This window comes from Geotrypetes seraphini, chromosome 5 (assembly GCF_902459505.1).
Source record: "Geotrypetes seraphini chromosome 5, aGeoSer1.1, whole genome shotgun sequence".
NCBI lineage: Eukaryota > Metazoa > Chordata > Amphibia > Gymnophiona > Dermophiidae > Geotrypetes > Geotrypetes seraphini.
Genome location: NC_047088.1, coordinates 222024290 through 222051243, shown reverse-complemented (window position 1 = coordinate 222051243; position 26954 = coordinate 222024290). Strand labels below are relative to the sequence as shown.

General features: G+C 43.8%; 1 protein-coding gene across 4 annotated transcripts in view; it reads left to right on the top strand.

Annotated features, from left to right (window-relative positions):
- The window catches only part of RIF1 (replication timing regulatory factor 1), a 170687-nt gene extending 144321 nt beyond the window's left edge, over nucleotides 1–26366 (top strand). For all 4 annotated transcript variants that reach the window (XM_033944743.1, XM_033944742.1, XM_033944740.1 and 1 more), the window contains 5 exons: nucleotides 278–355; nucleotides 463–578; nucleotides 7490–7643; nucleotides 18759–18867; nucleotides 21031–26366. In XM_033944743.1, coding sequence (XP_033800634.1) covers nucleotides 278–355; nucleotides 463–578; nucleotides 7490–7643; nucleotides 18759–18867; nucleotides 21031–21242 — 669 coding nt within the window. In that variant the 3' untranslated portion in view covers nucleotides 21243–26366. The remainder of the gene's footprint in view (nucleotides 1–277; nucleotides 356–462; nucleotides 579–7489; nucleotides 7644–18758; nucleotides 18868–21030) is intronic.
- The last annotated feature ends 588 nt before the right edge of the window (nucleotides 26367–26954 follow it).

Below are 26954 nucleotides of genomic sequence, written 5' to 3'. Positions count from 1 at the left end.
GGAGGGCTTAAAATAGCCCAAAAAATTTAAATGGTATTTTAAAATTGCAAATAACCAAATCGATTCGGAGGGGGAAGTGTATAAAAAAACTAGAGGTTCTCTTAGTATCTGGGAAACGTATGAGTGCAGTTGAAAATGTTACACTTTTTTTACAAATTTGGCAAATACAGTGCATGCAGTATATAGCCACTGGAAAATATCTCACAGTAAGTTAACGACATAAGTTTTGAAGATCTTATATTAAACTTTCACATAAATTTTGTCTCTTCTCTTTTAGCATATTACTACTCCAACCAAAGGATTTCATTCCCCAGGATCACGTAGCTTAGGATTTAAGAGCTCAAAGAAATGTTTGGTATGATATGGTTCAGTACATAAGTCAACTGGATTAATAATAATGCTTCTCTTCAGTGTCAAAATTACTCTTGTTCTAACAATTATTTTTTTCAATGTTATCTTTAGATTACAGAAATGACCAAAGAATCAATGCCATCTCCTAAAGAAAGTATATACCCTCAATTGGTAAACTGTACTACACCAGTTGACTTTATATTGCCACAGATTACGTCGAATTTGTGGTAAGTAGGCTGCTTTTTGACTTTCATTAGAATATTTTTAGTTCACATTGAGGTCTGGAGGAAAAGTCCATAAACTGCTGTGGAGACAGACATTGGAGAAGCTACTGTTTGCCCTGGATCGGTGGCATGGAATGCTGCTACTATTTGGGTTTTTGCCAGGTACTTGTGACTTAAATTGGCCTCCATGAAGATGAGATACTGGACTAGATGGACCATTGGTCTGATCCAGTAAGGCAATTCTTATGTTCTTATGATTAAAGCAGCATCTTTTACTTAATCCCATTCTAGAGTTCAGTAGTGACTTACATATTAATATAAAATGAATAGGTTTGCAGAATGGGCCAATTTAAAGTGGTACTTAGCCACCTTCGGTTGCTTCTATTACAAAACACCATGAACTTCACAGGAGTTTCTGCCATGTAGCAGTGAGTGAAAGGATGGCATTCATCTCCTACTGTGTACGTACCCAGACTGGCTTGCAGTGGAAAGCCTGAAGCTACCCCAGGCTTGTCCCAAGTTCAGTCCTTGAGAGCAAGCAGGTTTTAAGGATATCCCTAATGAATATACATCAAATTCTTAAAACCAGCTATTAAATATTTAATATAAACAAGTATTATCTGAATCAATTCAATTTTAATCTTATGTCCCACAGTTCATTTCATTACAGTACTTTTACAACTTACCAATACTTAATTTATTAATAAATATCAGAATAATTTAGTCAGTGAACCCAATCCCCATCACTCACACTCACTTCTCAACTTTCACACACATACTACAGTCATTGTGATTACTTTTATCCAAAACTGGATCTTGGTTAGTTCATGAGTTCATTAGTCCTTGATAATCTAGTCAAAGAGGCTTCAAACTGAGAATTGCACAACAGTCTAGCACATGAAAATTACAGTTTCTTAAACACAATTGGTAGTCCTCTCTGTCCTCATGATGGCCCTGTATTAATAAGTTGTAAAAGTACTGTAATGAAATGAACTGTGGGAGATAAGATTAAAATTGAATTCATTCAGATAATACTTGTTTGCATTAAATATTTAATAGCTGGTTTTAAGAATTTGAGTTATCCAATAGGCAGCTATTTAACTAACTGGAAAAAAAAAAACCCCAAGTTTAGGCTTTAGATTAATGAATATACATGAGAGGTCTGCATATAAGGATGTAATGGGCATGCAGATCTTTCTGATTCATATTCATTAGGAATATCCTAAAAACCTTGCCTGTGGTAGCCCTTGAGGACTAGACAAAGATACTAATCTACTCCTTGTCTATGAGAATTGACTGGTACAGAAAACATGGCCACCTGCTATGTCATCTGGATTCTCTGTGTTGGTTGTCTTCCTGAGGAATTCTGTACAAAACATTTAAGAACATAAGAACATAAGCATTGCCTCTGCCAGGTCAGACCAGGGGTCCATCGTGCCCGGCAGTCCGCTCCCGCGGCGGCCCCCCAGGTCCATGACCTGAAAGTGTTCCCTACCTAACCTAAAATATCCATACCCTATTCGCTCAATGTCCTGTAAGGTAAACCTCTATCTGTACCCTGTTATTCCCTTTGCTTCCAGGAAATCATCCAGTCCCTTTTTGAACCCCAGAATTGTACTCTGTCCTATCACCTCTCCGGGAAGCGCGTTCCAGGTGTCCACCACCCTCTGAGTGAAGAAGAACCTCCTTGCATTCGTTATGAATCTGTCTCCTCTCAGTTTTTCTGAATGACCTCTTGTTTTAGTTGTCCCTGCTAGTCTAAAGAATCTGTCCCTCTCCACCTTCTCTATGCCTTTCATGATTTTATAAGTTTCTATCATGTCTCCTCTCAGTCTCCGCTTCTCCAGGGTATTGTTACTTTATTGTAAACCACCTTGAAACTTGTGTGTTGGGCGGTGTTCTGTGGTCACCTCCCTCTAAACAGAGGGTTAGAAATCTAAGGTGGTCTGTAGAGAAAGAAACACAACTCTGCCTACTTTGTGTGTGTATGTGCCAGCCCCTGAGAGCTTACTGACTATCAATCCCCTCTTCAGGGCAGCATCTGAAGAATTACAAACACAATTAGACTTTGGTTTTTCTCCTGCAACATTGTTCACATTGCCTGCTCAGCTGCTCACAACTCACTGTCTATGGACTTAGCTTGTAGTCTATATGGGGGAGAGGCATCTCAGCCTCTATTGGGAGACTGTCTAGATTGGAAGACAGTGTTTTGTCAGCCACTAAAAAGTTGGATGGTGGTTTAATTTAAATTCCTAGAAAGGAGGAGGGGGAATATTACCAAAGTCCTGCATTTATGAAGTGTGGGGAATAATGAGGTAATGGCTGTGCATGGGATCAACAATCTGTTGCCCTCTTTTAGAAAGGGTTTGAAAACATTTTTATTTGGGCTTATGATTGCTCTTCAGTTTTTCTTTTATCTTTTTTCCAATCTCTCATTTTTATTGTGATGTTTTGAAAGATTTATACTACTTTTTAGGAGACAAACTTTTATAATTAGATAAGATACTTGGTTGTCTATCTGGACAAGGATTATTTTTGTTGGCTAATCAATTTGCATATGTCATCTATTCCATTTCCTGAGTATGAAATCCCTCTGCATCGGCTCCTCAGACCAGATTGAACAAATCTTTGGTGAGGACAATTCATATTGGAGGAATTATAATAGGGAAAAACTGAAGGAATATTGAGGGAGCTCAAAGAGGTTTTGACGGATCCTTTTAAAGATTTGTTAAATAAATCCTTGAAGATGGGAGAGGTAGATGGGAGAGGTTCCTTGAAACTGGGAAAGAGCGGATGTGGTCCCTCTCACAAAAGTGGTCGCAGTGATGATGTGGGAAGCTTCAGGCCGGTAAGCCACACTTCGGTTATTGGAAAAATAATGGAAGTGTTGATGAAGGAAAGGATAGTGAACTTCCTAGAATCTAATGGGTTACAAGATCCGAGGCAGCATGGTTTTACCAAAGGTAAATTGTGCCAAAAAAATCTGATTGACTGGACGATCAGAGAATTGGATTTACTTAGATTTCAGCAAAGCCTTTGACTTGGTTCCTTATAGGAGGCTCTTGAATAAACTTAATGGGCAAAGTGGTGAACTGGATTAGAAACTGGTTGACAGACAGATGCCAGAGGGTGGTGGTTAATGGAATTCGCTCGGAGAAAGGAAAGCTGAGTAGTGGACTGCCTCAAGGATCAGTGCTGGGGCTGATTCTGTTCAATATGTTTGTGAGCAACATTGCCGAAGGGTTAGAAGGAAAGGTTTGCCTTTTTGTGGATGATACCAAGATTTGTAACAGAGTTGCTACCCTGGAGGGATTGTAAAAAATGAAAAAAGATCTTCACAAGTTGGAAGAATGGTCTAGTGTTTGGCAACTAAAATTCAGGGGAAAGAAGTGCAGAGTGATGCATTTGGGGAGTAGAAATCTAAGGGACCAATAAGTGCAGGGAGGTGAGATGCTGATAAGCACGGACAGGGAGAGGGACCTTGGGGTGATATTATCTGAGGATCTGAAGGTAACAAAACAGTGTGACAAGGCAGTAGCTGTAGCCAGAAGGATGCTAGGCTAGAGAGATGCATAACTAGTAGAAGAAAGGAGATATTGCTGCCCCTGTCCCAATGCTGAGGTCCCACTTGGAGTTTTGTGTTCAGTTTTGGAGGCCATATCTGGCTAAAGATATAAGAAGACTTGAAGCAGTTCAGAGGAAGGCAATGAAAATGGTAGAGGGTTGGAGCCAAAAGACATACAAAACGAGACTGCGAGACTGGAAGACCTGAATATGTATACCCTAGAGGAGAGAAGGGATAGGAGTGATATGATAGATGTTTAAATACTTAAAAGATATTAATATAGAACCAAATCTTATCCAGGGAAGGGAAAATGGTAAACTAGAGGGCATAATTTGAGGTTGCGAGATAATAAATTTAGGAGTAATATTAAGAAATTCTTTTTCATGGAGAGGGTGGTTGATGCTGGTAGAGAGGAAAATGGTGACGGAATTCAAAAAAGCATGAAATGAACACAGTAGATCTCTAATTAGAAAATGAATGGTATTAATTGAAGGACAAGAGCCGGTACTAGGCAAATTTGTGTGATCTATGCCCCATATGTGGCAGTTTGGTTTAGGATGGGCTGGGGAGGGTTTTGATGGGAACTTCAGTAATATAGAATATGAGGAAGTTGTTAGGCAGACTTTTACGGTCTGTATCCTGCAAATGATGTGATGGTTTGGATAGGCTGGAATGAGCTTTGACGGCAGCTCCATTAGTTGGAACCCAAGGTATTTAGCTTTGACACAACTCCAGTAGTTCCGGATAGACTTCTACCGTCTAGCACCCAGTAATATCAAAGAAAAAAGATGATTCAATCTAAGCATGAATTTACTATATAATGAGTAACCCTTGGATAAACTGGATGGACCACTCAGGTCTTTATCTGCTGTTATTTACAATGGTACAAGACAAGCTAGACTAGAGGAATGGTAAAGAGTACTAGGGGAAGTGGTGTTTTTCCATTGTTTATTCAATAAATGCCCTTTTTTTTTTTTTTTTTTTTTTTGCTTCTGTGTATTTTCAATATTTATGATTTTAAAAACCTAAAATCAGGAGTCACTGTTTATACTCTTATTTATAAATGTGGTGTCTCTATGCAGCATGGTTTTTGTAATGTGCATTGACATCCAATAAAAATTAAATAATTTGCAAAAGGGGAAAAAAACAGAGGGAGACAAATCAGCACACATTTCTGGTTTAGGCAGACTATTTTTGATAAAAAGTGAAATAAGAAGCTATGTACAATTTGCACCTTTTTGTGTGAGTTCTAAGGCAAAGTACTTGCTTCCCTAACTTAAAAATGTGACAGATGCCTCTGAAAGCCTTCAAGTACATTCACATTATATATCACCTGTACATAAAATGGACAGTAATCAAAAAGCTTAATTCTGCAGTTGACCCCTTTGTATTTCAAATTATCTTACATACATTCTTGGTTAGGTATTTATGCTAAAAGGCAAATTCAGACCACCCATTTTGAATATTTTTCTGTACACACACTAAGCAAGCTGGTCCAAGATGCATTTTACCTAGAAAAAAAATGATCAGAACCTTCATAAAGTTTAAGGATTTTTAATAAATTGTAAGCAAAGCACTGGCTTTGGACTAGCAAATGTTTCATACCTGTAATACTCTTTTATATAAGGCCTAACATTTTGACATATTTGAGAATTAAAAGTCAAGGAGGCAACCTATGTGCAAGCCAAGTCATAGGTCCATAGTTTTAATATAAGAATTGTCATACTGGGACAGACCAAAGGTCTATCAAGCCTAGTATCCTGTTTACAACAGTGACCAACCCAGATTTTATGCTGTTATCCTAAGAAGTAGCAGTGGATTTCTCAAAGTCCAGCTCAATAATGGCTTATGGACTTTCTTTTAGGTAGTGATCCAAAACTTTTAAAAATCCAGTTAAACTAACTAAACTCCAGCAATTCCCCTCCCTCCTCCCCCCCCAACCCCAAGTCCATCTCATTCCCCCACCTTCCTTTCTCCTTGCAGCTGGTGTCATCTTACTTCTGGCACTATCCTAAAAATGCTATGCCCTGATGCAGGGCCTTCTAGTAGAAATCTTTGCTTGTGCACTGTTGCGTTCTGCTTCCTGATATGAAATGCATCAGGGGAGCTGGATCTTAATTATCTGTTGAGGTGATAAGTGACTATATAGCTAAACAAGAAATTTTTAAAAATTTGATAATGACGATAACAGAATTTCATTTACCGTATATATTCGAATATAAACTGAGATTTTGGGGCCAAAAGAATGGCCCAAAAATCGGGGTCTCGGTTTACATTACAGTCCTCAAGTCTGTGCGCTCCCTCCCCACCCGGACCCATTGCAGGCCTCCCGCGAGCCTGCCTTAAGCCCTGGTGGTCCAGCAGTAAGCCAGGACAGAAGTGATCCTTCCTGCTCCCTGTCCAGGCCAGCTGTTAACCCTGCTTCCCTCCCACCTTCTGGCCTTGTTGCAGTTCTCCCGTGGGCCTGCCTTAAGCCCTAGTGGTCCAGCAGTGAGCCGGGACAGGAGCAATCCTTCCCATGTCCTGTCCTGGCCAACTGTTCATCATCCCGCTCCCTCCCACCTCTAGGTCTCCTCTACAACATACTTTTTGCACCCTGGTAGTCAAGCAGTGAAGCAGGGGAGGAGCAATTTTTCTTCGCTCCTGCCCCGTGCGGAGCCATGATCAGATATGGCTGTGCAAGTTCCTGGGGTAGTCTCGTGAGACTCTGAGAACTTGAGCGATTGCTCTGGGAACTTGCACAGCCATTTCTAATCACAGCTCCGCACAGGACAGGAGCGAAGAAAAATCGCTCCTGCCCCACTTCACTGCAGACCAGGGTGCAAAAAGTATGTTGTAGAGAGGTCTGGGAAAGATGGTGGTGAACAGCTGGCTGGGACAGGATGTGTGAAGGATTGCTCCTGTCCCAGTACACTGCTGGACCACCAGCGCCTAAGGGAGGTCTGCATCGGAGACAGGAGGGAAGTGGGGTAGTTAACAGCTGACCGGAACAGGAGTGGGAAGGATCACTCTTGTTCCAGCTCACCGCTGGATCACCAGGGCTTAAGGGAGGCCTGCAGTGGGCTTCGGAGGCTGGGTGCAGAGCTGGCCAGGAAGGAAAGGAGGGCTGGGTGCAAGGCAGGGCAATTGCAAATATACCCTCCCCCCTCCCCCATTTATATTCAAGTGAACCTTTTTCCCCATTTTTTTTTTTTTTGGGGGGGGGGTTGTGGGGGAAGGTTACCTTGGGTTTATAATCGGATCGATTTATATTTGAATATATACGGTAAGTATGAAGCCTTAGTCCAGGTGGTTCTTGTTCCATTTTTCAGTGCTAAATAAACATGAGGGTTTTTTTCTCTCTTTTTAGGGCAAGAGGATTAGGACAGCTTATTCGAGCAAAAAATATTAAGACAGTAGGTGACCTGAGCACACTAACACCCACTGAGATTAAGACTCTTCCTATTCGTTCTCCAAAAGTTTCCACTGTTAAGAAAGCTCTTAGAGTATATCATGAACAACAGGTAAAATGTCTCTTGTTTTTTGTTGTTTTTTTTAAACAATAGGGAAATTTATTTAAACCCCTGTTGAGGCAGGGGTGTCCAACCTTGGCCCTCACCCAGTCAGGTTATCAGGATTTTCACAGTGAATACACATAATCTATTTGCTTGCAGTAGAGACAGTGCGTGCAAATAGATCTTAGCATATTCATTGGGGAAATCCTGAAAACCAGACTGGGCTTCACCCCTTGAGGACAGGTTGGCTTCCCCTGTGCTAAGAGTTTGTAAGCTGAATTCTATGAGAAATTTATCCTTGCAGTTTGAAAACATTGGAGCAACATGTTTTAGTTTGACTAAATTTGTGTATTTAAATATTAAGAAAACTTATGAATGCATTCCTTCCAAATAGAAGAGCAAGACAGCCATTATAAAGTATAGCTTTTCTTTAAAAGTTTAATATAGTTGGAGAGAGGGAAAAGTGGGAGCCTGACACACTGACAAAATTTAAGAAGTGGTTTCAGGCCAATATGTTTCTGCTTATGAAAGCTTTCCTTGAGTTAGTTGTTTCTGGTACTCTCTGGTAAAAAAATGTGTTTTTTTTAGTCTTTACTTGCTGAGGAAAGTGAGATCCTGCTTCCGCCAACAACATTTTGCTGTCCTTATACAATCAGTCATTCTTTCCAGACTGGACTATTGTAATTCCATCTATCTAAGTCTAACCAAGAAAAATCTTCAAAGACTTCAGCGGATCTAGAACACTTCGGCTAGGTTGATCTTCGCAAAAAGCAAATTCGATCATGTTTCCCCGCTTCTGTCAAAACTTCACTGGCTTCCGGTGATTTCTAGGATTCACTTTAATTGTACCTGCCTAATATTCAAGATCCTACATGGCATTCTTCCTCCCCTAATTCCACTATCCTGGAATTCTTCGAGACCTGACATTATCAGATCCACCCACACCACCCACAAACTTAAACTATCTTTCCCCTCGTTTAAAGGCAGGTAAATTAGGGAAATCCCTTTTCTTCAAATTCACTGAGCTTTGGAATAACCTCCCTGCCCCTCTGCGGAACCTAGGCTCATTCCAATTATTCCGAAAGCATCTGAAACCTGGCTTTTCTCCAAAATGTAAAGCTAGCTATCCTCTTCATAACCCCTATTTTCTTATTATGTCCTTCCCTCATTTATTGAATTACCTGTAAACCGTGCCAAGCTCTATCTTTATGGAGATGATACGGTATACAAACTTAAGGTTTAGTTTAGTTTTTGCGTGTAGCCTAATCGTCATTAAGTTTATCCTAAAAGTGTAGATTAGTAATGGTCATTCTTACATGTGAGTGTTATCATCCACAGAACCTGGTATGGTGCTTTATTACTTTAAATCTTTAGACAGTGCCACACCGCTCGTGTGTAGGTGCCTTCCTGTCTGATATTCAGCATGAAGGATCATTGGTTATACAGTAAGTTTTCTGTGCAGCTTAAAAACTGTTTTTAGTTGCTCCTCAGCGTGTCAAACTTTTGAAGTTTTTTTTGTGCTGCCTTGGTAGTATTGTCTTATTTTCTTCATAATTCTTTATTTTTATCGTTTTTCAGTACTTACACTGAGTTTAGTAAAATTCTGTCAATTTTCGAAGTTTTGGCCTTTGGGCCAATGTTTATCGGTAGCCTTTTCACTCAAGCTCCCCAGACCATTGAACCTTTTGACTTTGCATTGACCATTTTTCCCTCAATGTTAAAGAAGTAGTCAAGGAGGCAATTGTCTCAGGCCCCATGAGCAAAGCTGTAAGTATCAGAGGACTGATCTTTGAAAGGATGCAAGACTCCTTGGAAGCAGTTGGAATTTCTCTTCCAGATAAGAGGTCTTGGCTCCATTGCATTCCAACTCTTAAGCTTTCAAGCAGGGAGGGTCATTGCCTTGGGCTGAAGAGTCCTGGATACGGTCATGACTTCCTCTTGCTCAGTCTAGACGGAGCTTGAGTATTTCCCAACTATCTGCCATTCTTTAATAACAGATGATTTAAATTTCACCTTAATTATTGCCTATGCCAATTTCCTTTTCCTTGAGTCTCTACGCAGACTGTCAGGAATTCTGCCAAGAAATCCAGGGCAACTGAGATTGAAAACAGAAGGTACATTGTTGCCATGCTGAAGTTATTAATTTTACCTTTGGTGTTGAGTGTGAACCTGGATACTGAACTAAGGAGAAAACATCAGGATGTCCTGTTTGAAAAATGCTGAATGTGAGAAAGACATTCTTGTACTGAAAATGTCTAAAATAAACAACTATTTTCCAAAATGAAACATTTAAAGTATGAATACCAATAAAACCAGACATTGATCTGTAACTTATGGCTATTATTTATGGGTTGATCACAATTCCCACAAGGTTAATGACACATTTATAACATTTATAAAAGTATTTTTGTAATGGATCTTTTTGTAATGTCATACTCGATAACACAGCCAATATTTTCATGGGATCTAATTTTCAAATAGAGATGTGCAATTTTTTTTACTTTCCCAATGTTTTCATAGCCATTTCATAATTCAGTGCAAAATCACTTCTGTGCATTTACATTATTGTAAGAATCACCTCTTCTGGCATGACCATGGCTCGCTATTATCTTCCTTAGGGTCAAGACTCCTCACTTAATATGAATCCTTTTCGGCCAACTTTTCATTAAACTTGAGCATTTCTTTGCAGTGGCTTAAAATAGCAAGCAGGCTGAAGCTGTTGTAGTTTATAAGGTGCATGTCTGCATCTCTGTACAGCTTTGATTCCAGTGAAAAGTTCTGCCATAAGCTACTACATTCACAAACTAAATTGCTCATTCATCAGGACCTCTGAGGTAGTCAAAGGTCTGCCGAAACATGGCACTTGTAGGGTCTGGGTTTTATTGTCTATTCACTTTTATTGTATTGGATTTGTCAGAACTGTTGTGGAACATACATCTCCTCCTTGTTCACTTTGTGTTTGCTAGTCAAAATAACTCCAACCCTACTTTGGGAGATTTGTCCTACATCAGAAGACACCTATACAGAGCCAGTTTAGTTTTCATGAGATTGCAACAGTTGTTCTGAAAGGTCACTTTGGGCAGCCACAAAACATAGAGACTTGAAGAAAGCACAGATGTTTATTAGCATACATATGCGACTCCTGAGCTCCAAGCTGGCTTCAGAAGTCCCAAAAACAGGAAGTTACAGAGATATTTCTTTAGCACTCTCCAGACCAGTAGAGGTTAACTTTACGAGTGGGTATATATCTAATCATGACCAGCAGGTGGAGACTGAAAACAAAACTTTGGGACAGTATATCCTAGCCCCTCCTCTCTATTTCCCTCAGTCTTCTTTCAGTCTCCAGCAGGTGTTGAGTGATCTGTACCCATCTCCCTTGGTAGGGCTGTTGGAATTTGTTTATGGGGTTTATTGTCCCTGTTTTTGGCCGGACGGAGCTTGGGCGGACTCTGTTTGGGGGTTCGTCCGACCTCGGGGGTGTCAAACCCGGCGGGTCACGAGCGGGGTCCCTCCCCCCACTTCCTCCACCTCCCCACATTTTTTTAGAGGAGCCTCAGCAGTAAGCCTTGCCCCCTAAGTCAAGCAAGGCATATTGCTTCGAGAGCCTGTGGAGTCTGTTCTGTAAAAAAAAAAAAAAAAAAAAAAAAAAAAAAAAAATCCTGAGGTAGTGCTGGTCTGAAGGGTTGTTTCCCTTTAAGAAAACTGTATTTTACTGTATTTTTTCATGTAACCGGCACTTTTTTCTAGCTAGGTCGCGTATGGAGCAATTGTGCCCTTCTCCGGGGGAGTAGGACACAAATTTAGTCCAGCCGCGAGGCACTCGCGGCCGGCCTGAACTCGGCGGTTTGGGTCGGTGAGGTGGTGGAGCTCCGTCGGCAGCGGCTGCAGGCGCCCAGAGCTCCCCGCCGATGGTGCCTCGCGAGTCGGCAGGGAACGGTGGGGAAGCTCGGTCTTCTCCGTCCGCCCACGGAGGGAATCCCCGAGCCGCCGACGGTCGGGTTTTAGAGGATTCCCTCTCAGCTGATTTTTTGACAGCTGATGCCGGCTTGCCTGCTTTAGCGGCTGAGACTATTCAGGTTTCTCAGCCGCTTCAGGCTATGGAGGGAGCTTTTTTGGCGGGAAAACCGCCATCTTCTCTGTCTGGCCCCTCCATTTTGTCTTCCACCTCAGGTGACCTTCCCCCTGTTTTGACTATGCAGGGGCAAGGTTCTGCTGGGTCCCCTGCTGTGGCAGGGAGTCCCTTGGGACCCTCGGGGGGTTTTCCCCTGAATTTTTTCTTTTCTTTATGCAGAGCCTATTTTCAGGCGGCTGGGGGTCCCGGTTGCGCCCAGGGGGTTTCGGGGGGTGGGGTTTCCTCCGCGCTCCCTGCGGCTTTGCCTCTCTCGTCTGACGTGACGTCCCCTCCGCCGCCTCCCTTGTCCAAGCGTCCGCGGGTGTCGTGGGACGAGAATTTGTGGTCGGAGGAACGTGTCGGTCTGGAGGAGGACCTGGACCCTTCGGAGGAATTCCAGGACCCTCTGGAGGGGACGGAAGCTGGCGGCGGGTTGTCGGATTTCCCGTTCTCCAGTGACGAGGCGTCCGTTGTGCGCCTTTTTCAGAAAGATGAGCTGCCTGACCTTATTCAGCAGGTTTCTTCGGTTTGGCGTTTTGAGGACGCGCCGCCGGGGACTCCGCGTGTGGGGGACCCCCTGTTACGGGGGATCCGTTCCGTTTCCCGCTCTTTTCCTATGCATCAGGATATTCGGGATATTATTCTGGAGCAGTGGAAAACGCCGGAGACGCCGTTTCGGCTGGCGCGCAGCATGGCTCGCCTGTATCCCATTCCTGAAGGGGATCGGGCTACGTTAGCTTCGCCAGTCGTGGATGCGGTGGTCTCGGCAATTTCCAAGCGGCATACCGTGCCTGTTGAGGGCGGTTCTGCCTTGCGGGACTCTGAGGAGCGCAAATTGGAGAACATCCTTAAGCAAAATTTTCAGGTCTCTGCCTTTGGGGTCCAGGCGGCTATTTGTGGGGGACTGGTCGCTCGCGCCGTGTTTCGGTGGGCGGAGCGGGTCTTGGATCGAGAGTCTGACGACTGGTCTCTGGTGGATCAGGAGGTAGCGAAGATTGAGATGGCGGCCTCATTCCTCTCAGATGCTCTCTATGACTTGGTGCGGATCTCGGCTAAGTCTATGGCTTTTGGCGTGGCCGCAAGGCGTGTGTTGTGGCTGCGCGCTTGGGCGGCGGATGCTGCGTCCAAAGCTAAGCTTACTAAATTTCCCTTTCGGGGGTCGTTTTTATTTGGAGAGGACTTGGATAAGTTGATTCAGACTCTGTCGGACTCGAAAGTTCCCCGTCTGCCGGAGGACCGTGCCCGCCCGGCGTCTCGGGGGGTGCGGCCCGGGGGCGTTTGCGGGAATTTCGCAAGTATCGCCCTGGGCGTGGGGCTGCTTCTTTCCAGTCTCCGGGGTTTTCCCGGGGTCGGTTCTTCCAGCGCATGCAGCCCTTTCGGGGGGCCCGTCGGGGGGCAGGGAATCCCTCCGCCGGTTCCCCCGCTTCCCGTCCTGCGCAATGACTCCTTGCCGGCGCCCCCTTTGGTTCCGGTGGGGGGCCCGGCTGCGCAAATTTTTCCCCAAATGGGCCGAGATCGCGTCCGATCAGTGGGTCCTTGAGGTGGTGCGGGACGGTTACGCTCTGGAGTTCACCCGCTCTCTGCCGGACCTTTTTCTCGCTTCTCCATGTCAGACTCCATGGAAGACGCAGGTTTTTCGTCAGACCCTTTGTGGTGGCCATAAAGGAGGGGACCTTTCGGCCCATCCTGGATTTGAAAGGGGTCAACAGAGCTCTCAAGATTCCGTCTTTCCGCATGGAAACGCTGCGGTCGGTCATTCTGGCGGTTCAGCCGGGGGAGTTTCTTACGTCTCTCGAGCTGACGGAGGCCTACTTGCAGGTTCCAATTCGGGCCTCTCATCAGCGCTTCCTTCGCTTTGCGATCTTGGGGCGGCACTTTCAGTTCTGTGCGCTTCCCTTTGGTCTGGCCACGGCTCCTCGGACGTTCACCAAGGTAATGGTGGTCGTCGCGGCAGCCTTGCGGTCGGTGGGCATCCTGGTTCACCCCTACCTGGACGACTGGTTGATTCGGGCAAAGTCGTTGCAGGAGAGCTCCCGGGTTACGGCTCGGGTGGTGGAGTTTCTCCGGTCGCTGGGCTGGGTGGTCAACCTTTCCAAGAGTCGGTTGGTCCCGGCTCAGCGTCTGGAGTGCCTTGGGGTTATGTTCGACACCTCCTTGGGGAAGGTCTTCCTTCCAGAGGCCCGGGTGAGCAAATTGCAATCTCAGATTCGCCTGCTTTTGGCGTCCCGGGGTCCTCGGGCGCAGGATTTCCTCCAAGTCCTGGGGTCAATGGCGGCGTCCCTGGACATGGTGAGGTGGGCGCGGGCCCACATGCGTCCTCTTCAGTATGCTCTGCTCCGGAGGTGGTCTCCCCGGAGGCAAGATTTGGATGTTCCGGTTCCCCTGCGAGGCTTGGCGCGCTGCAGTCTGCGCTGGTGGCTCCGGACCCCTCACCCGGTTCAGGGGGTGGGTCTGGATCTCACGCAGTGGTCGGTGCTCCTTACGGATGCGAGTCTCCTCGGTTGGGGGGCTCAGTTTATGGGCCACTCAGCTCGGGGCACCTGGTCCGCGGAGGAGGCCTCCTGGTCGATCAACGTGTTGGAGACCAGAGCGGTCAGGCTGGCGCTGTTAGCTTTCCACTCCCTTTTGCTGGGCAAGTCGGTCAGAGTCCTGTCGGACAATGCCACGGCGGTGGCTTATGTCAATCGTCAGGGGGGCACCAAGAGCACTCCTGTGGCGCAGGAGGCGGCTCGGCTCATGGTTTGGGCGGAGTCCCATCTTATGGACCTCTCGGCTTCTCATATAGCCGGGGTAGAAAATGTTCAGGCAGACTTCCTCAGTCGTCACTTCCTGGATCCAGGAGAGTGGTTTCTCGGCGCCGGAGCGTTTCGGTTGATAGTGCAGGCTTGGGGGCAGCCCCTGATGGACCTGATGGCCACGAGTGGCAACGCCAAAGTGCCCCGCTTCTTCAGTCGGCGCAGGGACAGTCTGGCCGAGGGTCTGGATGCTCTGGTCCAGCCGTGGCCAATGGAGGGGCTCCTGTATGTGTTCCCTCCGTGGCCGCTGGTGGGCAGAGTACTTCTTCGCATTGTTCGCCATCCGGAACTGGTGGTTCTGGTGGCTCCGGATTGGCCTCGGCGTCCGTGGTATGCGGATTTGGTGAGGCATCTGGTGGCGGATCCTCTTCCTCTGCCTCTCTTGGACGACCTTCTGACGCAGGGTCCCATGTTCGACCCGTCTCCCTTCTGTCTTACGGCGTGGCTCTTGAAAGGGGTCGCCTGAGCAGGAAGGGTTATTCAGGCAAGGTAATTTCTACACTCTTGGGGTCCCGTAGGTTTTCTACCTCTCGGGCTTATGTGCGGGTTTGGCGTCTCTTTGAGGGATGGTGCCGGGCGCGGGGAGTGGTCTCTTTTCGCGCTTCCCTGCCTCACATTCTAGAATTCTTGCAGAATGGCCTGGATAGAGGCCTGGCTTGGTCTTCTCTCCGGGTGCATCTTGCGGCCCTGTCGGCTTTTCGAGGGTTGGTGTCAGGTCAGCTTTTGTCGGCCCTTCCTGATGTGATTCGGGTTTTGCGGGTGGCCAAGTTGCTTCGGCCTCCCATTCGGCCCTCGGTTCCCTCTTGGGATCTCAATCTGGTTCTCTCGGTTCTGGTGCGTCCGCCTTTTGAGCCTTTGGATGGCTGTTCTTTGAAGGACCTTACTTTGAAGGCGGTCTTTTTGGTGGCCATTACGTCTGCTAGGCGTGTTTCTGAGCTGCAGGCGTTCTCTTGTAGGGCTCCCTTCTTGGAGTTTTCTAGGGAGCGGGTCGTCTTGCGGCCTGTTCCTTTCTGCCGAAAGTAGTGTCTTCTTTTCAGGTCAATCAATCGGTGGTCCTCCCGGTCTTGGGAAATCGGGAGGGCTCGTCTGAGCAACAGCAGCTGCGCAAGTTGGATGTCGGTCGGGTTCTCCGCTCTTATGTGCAGCGGACTCGGGAATTCCGGATATCCGATCATCTCTTTGTCCTTCTGGCAGGTCCTCGTCGGGGTGCTGGCGCTTCTAAGGCTATTATTGCGCGCTGGATCAAGGAGGCGATTGCTTCCGCTTATCTTCTGAAACAGAAGCCTGTTCCGGAGTTTCTCAAGGCTCATTCCACTCGGGGTCAGGCGGCTTCTTGGGCTGAGTCGTCGCTCGTGCCTCCAGTGGATATTTGTAAGGCTGTGGTTTGGTCCTCCTTGCATTCCTTTGTTCGACATTATCGGGTAGATGTTCAGGCGCGTCGGGACGCGGTGTTCGGTGAGCGTGTTCTGGTTTCGGCCCTTCGGGGGTCCCGCCCGTAAGAGGGACTGCTTTGGTACGTCCCACTCGTAAAGTTAACCTCTACTGGTCTGGAGAGTGCTAAAGAAGGAGAAATTAGGTTCTTACCTGCTAATTTACTTTCTTTTAGCTTCTCCAGACCAGTAGAGGTCCCCACCCTGTCTGTTGTTGTTGTTGTTGGGGCTGTTGCGCGGGCAGTTTTTGGTTTTTGCTGCGGGTTCTAGTATTTTTCTAGGGCCGGGGAGAATTGAAGAACAGCGGCTGTGGCTCGGCTGGCTTAGCTGGCGAGCTGTGGGGACATTCTTCCTTCGGGAATTTCTCCTCTGCATTTTCCAACAGCATTTTGGGTATGTTATTTGTTACTCCTTTCGGAGTATTGTTTTTTCTCTCTGTTTTTTTCCAGTTCTTGGTTCTGCTTGGCTATTCGGCAGACTGAGGGAAATAGAGAGGAGGGGCTAGGATATACTGTCCCAAAGTTTTGTTTTCAGTCTCCACCTGCTGGTCATGATTAGATATATACCCACTCGTAAAGTTAACCTCTACTGGTCTGGAGAAGCTAAAAGAAAGTAAATTAGCAGGTAAGAACCTAATTTCTCCTTATACATTCTTCTGGCTATACAACTGAATTCTAGAAAAAACTTTTCACTTGTTACTTTTCTTAACAATCAGTGGTGCTAAGCTCACACTAGCAGGTCATTAGCAGGTCACTTATCTAAGCCCTGCAGTCTTTCTGTTACATGTCGTTTATGCTGAGATAGCCATAAGAAGTTTGAATGTCCAAGCTAACACCCAGTGCAGGCAGGCTAGAACATGAGATAAGTTAGGTCTGCAGCTAAATATAATTCAGCATTTTATTAAAGAGAAAACTTAGTTCAACACTTAGGAAACCAGTCCCAGACTCCTTCAGTTCTAACCTTGATAAAAGATTGCTACTACACACGCACCCTGATCTAGCTTGTAGATGTTGCTATATACAGATCTCCCTCCATATTTGCGGGTTTGGCATTCGTGACTTTGGTTATTCACGAGTGTTTCATCTGTACATTATTTTTAGTTCATCCTACTAATCTGCTTAATCGCAGTCATGCTTCACACTTTTTTTAAAATATTAAAAACTGCTGCACTGACTCTCATTGTCTACTCTCTCCAAACTCAGAATTTAAAGCTGCTCCAGCTTCCAGTGTGACTACAACTGGAAGGGAGCAGGGCTTACCCAGCTGTACTTCCTAAGTCCCAGCTCTCAACTCCTGTGCCCAATCAGAAAGTGGGATGCTGCTGACATCATTTTGAGTGCTGGATTTCAAATCCTTGGCCCAATCAGAAAGTGGGATGCTGCTGACATCATTTTGAGTGCTGGATTTCAAATCCTTGGCCCAATCAGGCAGTGGGACTGCTGCCGACATCACTGTGGGGCCTGGCTTCGTTATTAGCAAATGTATGATATTCCCCTGGCGGGCTGCATACCTAACCCCCGCGAATATGGAGGGAGACCTGTAGTACAGTGACTAGAATGACTTAACCAGGTTGGTGATCTGCTCCTTTGTAGTGGAATGACCTAACAAGTGTACGTCAAGTCAGTATAAAATAAATGTGTATAATTTGTTTCTATTGTGTGCTATCCTTTTCCAGCATGTTTGTGTGAACATGCTTAAGGTTTGCCAGCTCATAAAAACATGCCCATTTTCCAGGTGCAGCCCATAGAATACACAGGGCCTCATTTCATTTATCAGTAGAGGCTTTAAAAAAGCAGTATGATTTAGTTCATGTGAGAGAGAACTTGCGGCTTATTTTACTTACATGTTAAAGACCAAAATTTATCTTCAAGAAAGATTAATATTCCTGAACAAAAAGGTTAAAAGCATCTTTCATTTTTCCTTAAAAAATATTCTTTTTACATACAGTCAAACCTCGTTTTGCGAGTAACACGGTTTGCAAGACGAGCAAAACATTCCCGCAAATTGTGCCTCGCAAACCAAGCGTTGACTCGATTTGCAAGCCTCCACCCCCCGCCGCGATCCGGCATCCCCCACTCACCCACCCAAACACAATCTCTTACCCCTATCTGACACCAGCACCAATGCACAGGACATGCCGGTGCCCAAAGATCCTCCCTCTTCCTTGTGCTGGGCCTTGAGCATCTGCGCATGCTGAAGGCCTTCTAGTTCTCGCTCTCAGAGATCTCTGAGAATCTCAGAGCGAGCGAGAAATAGGCCTTGAGCACGCGCGGATGCTGAAGGCCTTGAGCACGCGCGGATGCTGAAGGCCTTGAGCACGCGCGGATGCTGAAGGCCTTGAGCACGCGCAGATGCTGAAGGCCCAGCACAAGCAAGAGGGAGGATCTTCGGGCACCGGCATGTCCTGTGTGTTGGTGCCGGTGCCAGATAGGTGTAAAAGATTGTGTTTGGGTGAGTGGGGGATGTCGGATCGCGGCGGGAGGGGGACGACATGAGCGGGGGAGGGATGCCGGATCGCGGGGTTATGTGGAGCAGCGCCGGTGGTCTCAGGGGTGGGGGGTAAGGTAGAGCAGCACCGGTGGCCTGGTGGGGGGAAACGAATCAAGCGAGTTTCCCTTACTTCCTATGGGGAAACTCGCTTTGATATATGAGTAAATGGTTTACAAGCATGCTTCTGGAATGAATTATGCTTGTAAACCAAGATTCCACTGTAATTCATTTATATGACGGAGAATGTGTGCACACACATTTGTTTGATTAAACCTTTTTTCCCAAAAACAAATTCTAGATGAAGTCTCGTGGGATTGAGGAATTTTTAGTCTTTGAGGATGTTGTTAAACCAGTGAATGGCTTGGATGAAAAATCATTGGCTCCAGAGGAAGAGAAATTTGAGACAGGTACTGCACTCCATTGATTTTACTTTAGTGGGGGGGGGGGGGGTAATAGCGTTATAAGATTCAAGATCTATGTGTTTGCTAGTTGATTTAGTTTTGTGTTAAATGATTTAGAATGCATATGGTGGTTAGGGTTCCACACAAAAGCTGCTTGAATGCCTTAATTGCTTTGTCAGGTTTAAAAACCAGCTCTGACTTCTACACAAGGGTCAGTCTGCCCATCCCACATTGTGTTTTCCTTGGCCACATGTTCATGATGGTGAATGTGTCTTACATGCTTTGTATTGCAAATGAGCCTTAGCGTATTTCTTCAGACAGACTAAAGTCCTAAGAAAGTCTAACCATCTTCTTGTTTCATATGGCCCCAGCAAACTTGGGACTGCTGTTGTGAAGCATATACTGTCCTTAATACCATACTTTGACTATTGTAATGTGCTTCTGATCGGTGTTCTGAAAAAATACCTGAAAGCTTTGCACTCTGCCCAAAACACAGTTGCAAGGGTTATTAGTGGGACTTTGAGATAGGAGCACATAACACCAGTGTTCAAAGCCCTTCACTGGTTACCAGTTGAACATTGAATCCGCTATAAAACCCTCTTGCTTGTCATCAAGGCTCTAATTGGTAGAATGTCCTCTCTTAGCAACAACACTACAAACCCATCAGCCTGCATGGGCACTACAGTCATCGAGCTCCAGCCTTCTTGATATACCCTCTTATCGCAAAATCCACATTGACAAATGTAGAAATTCAGGTGTTTTTTTTTTATATATTAGAGGGCCCCAGTAGAGGAACTTGCTTCCAGAGCAAATGGAATGATAACTGACCTCAAAACATTTAAAGTCTCACTGAAAACACTCCTTTTTTAGAGATGCATACTACTCATGATGAACTGAAGTACATCTGTACCACACTATTGAGGAGTAGCTATGTAATAATCGGTGTCATTAGAACCAGTATGCAATGATTTTTGAACGGTAGACGCTATTGTGCCTTGTTAACTATGTAATCTGCCTAGAAACTGATAGTATGGAATAGAAATACAGTACTGCCCCCAATATTCACAGGGGTTCTGTTCCAGGAGCCCCCGCAAATGTTGAAAAAACCGCAAATACGGTTTTTAGCGGGAGAAACAGAAGAGGGCAGCCGGAGAGGCAGGAGAGGGCAGCGGAGCACCGGCGAGTGAAGGAAATCACTCATGGTATGCTCCAACCGCCTCTTCCTGCACTAAAGTCGGGCCTCACCAATCAGGAGCTGCGTGTCAAAGCAGCTCCTGATTGGTGAGGCCCGACTTTAGTGCAGGAAGAGGCGGTCGGAGCATACCGCGAGTGATTTCCTTCACTCGCCAGCGCTCCGGCTGCCCTCTCCTGCCTGGTCATTCGCGGTCGGAGAATACCACGAATCACCAACCGCGAATGACCGGGGTAGCACTGTTTTGTACATAAATAAATAAATTCCCTTGGCTAGAAGATTGCATTTCCTTTGCTTGTGTCCAGGTAGTCTGAAACCTTAAGGCTTACATCAAAACTCAGAATGTCCATGAGCCATGGCTTTGTTCAAGTAGCTCACCTGAGGTTAACATCTATAGAGATCTGCAGGGCTATGACATGGAAATTTTGGTCCAAACATTTGCATCTCATTACTCTGCACAACAATAGGTTGACAAGTATGTCCTCAATAAACTTTGTTTAGAATCAGCATCACCATCTCAGCTGCTCCTCCCCCCTAAAAAAAAGCTCACATTCTATCAGTTAGTTGTTACTGCCTCTCTTGTTGCTGTATTTTTTGTTGTTGGAATTTAGTGCATCTGCTCTCTTCCCTTTGGAATGCTCTTCCCCGGACTCAAGACTTGAAATTTTTTTCATGAAATTCAAGTAAGGTCTCAAAATCTATTTTAATAATGCTTTTGGTCTTAACTTCCTGACCCTGTCTTTACTAGTGTAGGGGTGGATGCATTGGGAACAGTTACTAATGTTTTCTTTATTGTAAACCACTGTATATTGATTTGAATAAGCAGTATATCAAACTTGAAACCACTTCTGTCAGTAAGTAACTTTGTTTTAAAGGTTAGAAACAATGCCTTGTCAGTTTGTATGTTTTAGTTTATCAGTATCTGAATGCCATAATACCTTGTAATTCACGTATCTTTTTTTTCTCTCTTTCTCAAGATACACCACCAGTTGCTTCAGATCCACAGTCCTCAACCAGAATTCTGGCTCAAATCAATACTCTTGCCACCCAGATAACTACTGAAGATCTCAGTAGTTATTCAGGAGCCCAATTGTTTGAAATGCAAGAAAAAATCAATGACATATCAAACTGTATTATTGGAAACCTACAGTCCCGATGGAAGTCATTGTCTCATGAGAATTCTGCTTAAGTTTTTGTGATTACAACATTGATACCACTGTAAATGCTAACTTCTGATTTTGAGAATCAGTGTTACAAGACAAGCATTTTTAACTGCTGAATTGATAATAACCAGTGCTATCCAAACCAGTCTGGTTATATCATTTAAGTTCTGCCAGTATTTGCATTGAGATTACTTTAAAAAAAAAAAACTAGTCAGCAAGTTAGCCATATTAAAATGCCATTCTCATTTTCTTTAATAATTTGGGGGCTTATTTCCTTCAAAGTATCTCTTTAACTCCACATTGGTTCTAGTAGCAAGAGTGCAATATATTGTCCAAATCCTAAAAATACAAAAAAACTTTAAAAGCTGATTTCACCTTTTGTGGGCATTTAGCACTATATGCTAACAATGTTCTTAGTGCAGAAATCTGCTCTGACAGAATGTTAGACTTTTATAAATTATGTTTGTGGAAAAACAAAAATTTTAAAAAATGAAATCAGACTTCAATATAGGAATCTTAAATTGTTGTTTTTCTTTTTATCTCATTTAAACAGCACTCTTTAGGATAAACATAATTTATCTTTGCCTGTGCATATTATATTCAAGTAAAAAGTAATTTCTGGCATAGGGAAAGTAGCAAAAAGGTTTTTGTTTTTGTTTTTTTAAAGGCATTTCAAAAATTGGGAATTTATTTATTTATATCTTTAATCTGGTAATACTGATTTTACCAGGTGATAAATAATAATTCCGTATAATATGGAGCAACAGCAATTGTGTTATGCGCTCACAAGCCCTGATTAGAAAATTCAATTAGGAGGCTATTTGTTAATTCTCTAAATACATGCTAAGTTGAGAAACTGATAACATCTGTGGTGCACAGCTTTGAATCGGGGAACTGTATCATGTGTTGAGCCAAAATGATTTTTTTGTATAAGATCAAATATTATACAAAACATAGTTTTTCTTGTTTCTGAGCAAGATTTCTTCAAAAATTCTGAAATTAATTCTTTTCAAATGTTTGCAAGAAACTAAAATTTTAACTGAGAAATAATTTGAATTCAACTTGGGTCTGTCTTTCCTTGGTGTCCTCGCTAGACTTGTTCAAAACAGCAAATGGAGACAGAAGTTAAAAAAAAAAAAAAATCCCACACAGTGTGAGAGCACTGTGCAGCATGAGTGCATCAGTATTTGTCACCAGCAGATTGTAGCTCCTGGACTGGTTGATGGAATAGCTCCTGAGCCAGTTTGGAAACAGCTTCAGGTGAATTGGGGATAATTAGTTAAGGTTGATGGGTCCACAAGTCTAAAAACTATATATTGCACAGAGCCAGTTTTCTTCTTCTATCTGATATTAAGTTGAATCTCCATTAGCTGGAAAAGCCTGTGTAAAATTATGGATGCTAAGTAATCTTAACTTTTTGAATGAGAACTCTTCTTGAAGACCCAAAGGTAAGGAGTTAGTCCTAGCCAAGTGAGAACCTACTTATTTTAGTGTGAATGTGACTTGGTACAACTAGTAGATGTTGATTCGCAGAACAAAGGAGAATGGGAGTATGGAATAAGGAAACTAAGAAAGATAGGGTCCCAAAGCGTACTATCTGATAGAAAATAAGGAATGCTCTTTGATCAAAAAATGCCGATGCATTAACAAATTTCTTAGCACCACAGGTCAATTTGACTGCCATGTTTTTTAAGTATTTGCAGTCTGTGCAATAGATACTAAGGCAAGTCCTAGAGCAGAGAGTTGCATTAATCAAGTCTAGAGATTGCTCAGTCTCTGCTCTGCATTTACTGGTTCATGATTTGGTAAAGAACAAATGGCATGAATCTGACAGAGCATGTAATAATTTTTGTACAATTGTTGAGAGATGGGCAAAGCATGTGAGATGACTTATCTTTGATAACACCCAGAATTTTGACAAATCTTTTCAGTTTTGGAGCTCCATTTTCAAAAACGACACATTGGTACTGGAATAGGAGTGCCCCTTATCCTTTCTGCTACCCATCCCTATCTTTCTCATTCCAGTTCTTTTGGCAATTGCATTCTATCTCAGCCAGGTGGTAAATTTCAGCCTTCTTACATTCAGCCCCTGGGGAGATGGGATTCTTCTGAATATGCTGGTCCCTAGGTTTCTGAAGTTCCGAACTGGGTATATGTGGGTTTTGTTTTATTTTTCCAGAAGGACTCCACACCATTGTGCCCCAGACTACAGTAGGATAATACTACAAGAGGACAGTGTAGTGGTTTTTGCAATTTAGTCTTCCAGCTCTCGTATCCTTTCTAAAGTCCATGTTCCGTGATTCAGGCTTACTGTTTCAGCTTGCATCCTTTTTTGTTCTTGACCGATTATGGTATTATTCTTTAGAAGATAACTAGCATATCTCTTGCCATACAGTTTATTTTAGGACCCAAGCTCAATTGGCTTCTTTCAGGAAATCCACACCAGGATATGCAGCCAATGGGGTCCTTGCTTAATAGCCTCTGAATCATGCAACTGTTACTTCTGTCTTCAAGAGGCAAGCTTATGTGATCTTTTAAAAGTTTGTAAAATTCTGCGGCCATATCATCTGGCCTCTGTATCTTTCCAAGTTTGACAATCTGTATAGTTCTAAGATCATGTAGAGCCTTGCCAAATCTTCCTCCCAAATCTTGGGGAGAGACAGCCTAGCCAAGTTAAGACTTAATATGATCTTTCTCTACTGGTTTCTCACTACATAACTCAAAAAAAAATTTAAACAGTACATTTGGCTAAACCATGGCTAGGCTTCCAATATTATAAGGGAATTCATTTTAGGGGTGAGATGAAAAACACAGCAGTCCTCTGTGTTCTTGCCTTCTCTTAATTCAGCCAGTACTGACTGTGTCAGATCCCTGTCACCACAACAGATATCAACCCCATTATCTGCTGCTGACATCAGCCATAGCATATTGGCTATTCCCTTGTATTGTGTAGCTGATTCAACAGATACCTGGTTTAGCAGGTTTGGTGTCAATCTCTCTAATCCTGCTCAATTTCTTTTCTGCCTTGGAAAAACCTGCCTCCTTAATCTCATAGCACATGCCAGAGTGAGGAACCTCAACCAGCCTCTGTGTGTTAGAAGCAACACTTGATTTTTGAAAAAATGGGCCTGTTCCTGCCCTTTGGAAGGAAAGCTTAGAAGAACTCTTTGAGATGCAAAAGTAAGAGTGAGGTGTTGTCTACTGGCCAACAACATGGATCTGGTTGGAATATTTGCTCTTGTGATGAGACTTCTGCTTTGAGACCATGGAGGTAGACAAAGGTTTTAGGTTAGGTTCTCCAGATTGGCTATCCATCGAGCCCCTCTATTTCCTGCTACTCCTTTATTACCATCAGGAAGCAGTTTATTCAAAATGCAACTGCATTTCAGGTTGATTCTCTTTCAGGGTGCCATTAGGATTTTGACATATTACTGGGCAGCTCTTTTTTTCCGTTCTCAATTGTAAGCTGTTGCTTGTGCTTTCTGCGGGGGTTCCATTCTGGTTTAGGAGCTTGTTTCCCCTTCAGCAATGGAAAATAGAAGTATTCACTTAGTAGTTTGGACTACTTCTGAACCATTAACTGATTACCCTTAAAAGTTCTGCAGGATTTATTCTTCTGCCTAAGGCTGCATTTCTGTCTGTTCTTCCCTTCTTTTAGAAAACAACTCAACTTTTTTATCCTCCTCAGTAGAAGTGGTATCAACCTTCCTCGTTGAACTTCAAGAAGCTATTTATTTTTTCTCATCTTTGAAGATGTGGTGGATTGGCTTCAAGAGCAACTTAGGCTCCTTGACTCCCCATGGAGTTTGTCAATAACATGGTCCTTTTGTTAGCTACTTTCGGAAGGTCACTATAATTTGTGCCACAGGAGAATCAAGCGGTGTGTTGTGTAAACTCTTGGGCTAGTAATTTAATATCCAACCACATATGAGCTGCTTTGCTACATCCCACAGGTTTTGGATGGGACTGGTCTGATGAGAATGCTAAGGAATGAGAAATTAGGTCTTACCTGGTTTTCTTTCCATTAGTCCCACCAGACCAGTCCATATTCTTTCCCTTCTGTATCTGATCTTACTCTTGCAGGTCCTTGACTGATTTAGGCTCCTAAGTCAGATCACACTGGTTCAACTATACCTAACCTTCCTCTCTATATTCAACTAAAGACTATAAGAATGACAAATTGGGGGGAACACTGAGAGGATTCCAAGCCCCTTCCATCGTTCCCCTTTGGGGTTTATTTAGGATTGTGATATGTAATCATGATATAATAGCTTACTAAAAGGAGTTGTGTTTATCCATTCCTTTGCCATTTGAAATACTGATGGGCTCATGGTGCTCTTATAGGACCAAACACAGTATGTCTATCTCCATCTGCTAATTTCTGCAAATTGACTGGTTCTGGACCAGTCTGGTAGGACTAAAGGAAAGAAAATTAGCAGTTGCTGTAGCTCAAGTGAGTGATTGCTACTTAGGAATGAAGCTGTTACCAAATCCAGATAATTTTGGTTGAAAGAGGAATTGACTCAGGGGCCAGACTCTTAAATGCAGAGATAACTGGGTGGATTATCTTACCTTTTTAAATACTAATCTTGGCTTTCTAGACTCAAGAGATGGTTTCTCCTTTCATATTAGATGTCTATTAGATTGTACAATGTTTTAATGCTGTAAGCCACTTTGAACCTAACCTTTTGGGATTAGGTGGCCTATAAATCCTGAGAATCAGATTCCAGTAGGATTGTCATACAGTGGGATCAACCATGTTTGTTTTAATTTTTTTTCTCGGTATGTCATTTTTTTTCACCAGATTACATAGTTCATATGTCTTAACAATGCTTAATGCTGTGCTGTCCTCCGGTTTGTCTCCAGTTGCTCCTATAGGGTGAAGTGAGATGTAATGTTCACAAAGGGAGGGTTTGTATATAATGTATAGACATTTGAAGCTGTTGTTATTTATGAGTGTGACCTCCAGTGGATTGCATGAAATGCCCTGCAACTTCTTAAAAGGCCTAGTTTAAAAAAGAGTTAGTCTTTTATTTAGAAGGAAACCTATTTTGTAAATATAATGTCACGATGAACAGAGCTTATTAATATGACTGCTAAAAATGGTTTTAAGGAAAAATGTGTAAAAAAAATAAACAAACTCATGCCTAGTTTGTTAATGGAATCTTTGTTCTAAGATAATTACAAAATGCAAGTTAAAACAATGTTTATTTCCCCCCAGGAAATTACACCTTGGGGTGTATAAAAGCCTAGCCCTAGGCTATTTGATACCCTGTATGAAAACTGAATACATACTTTCTTCCCCTTCAGTATGTTGGTATCAACACAGCATTTTTTTTAAGAAAAAGGGGGATGGGATTTGATATACCAAAGTGGTTTACATATTTCAGAATGGTGCTTACCATATTTTGTACCTGGGGCAATGGAAGATTAAGTGACTTGACCAGAGTCACAAGGAGCTGCAGTGGAAATTAAACCCAGTTCCCCTGATTCTCGAGCCACTGCACAGAGCATTGGGCTGCTACTCCATTCCTTTAGTAGTGGTGACTTCAACGTGGCATCCTACTTTTTTCTCACCCTTCTCCAGCATCCACTTCTGTCTACCCCACACACTCTGCCTAGCACTATCACCTCTGCCCACATGAGAAGTAAAAGGGGATGTTAATACAGCTGTGCCCTTATATGGCACCCTATGTGGCATACCAGGTTGCATACTCCCAAAGTCAGTCATAGTTGTA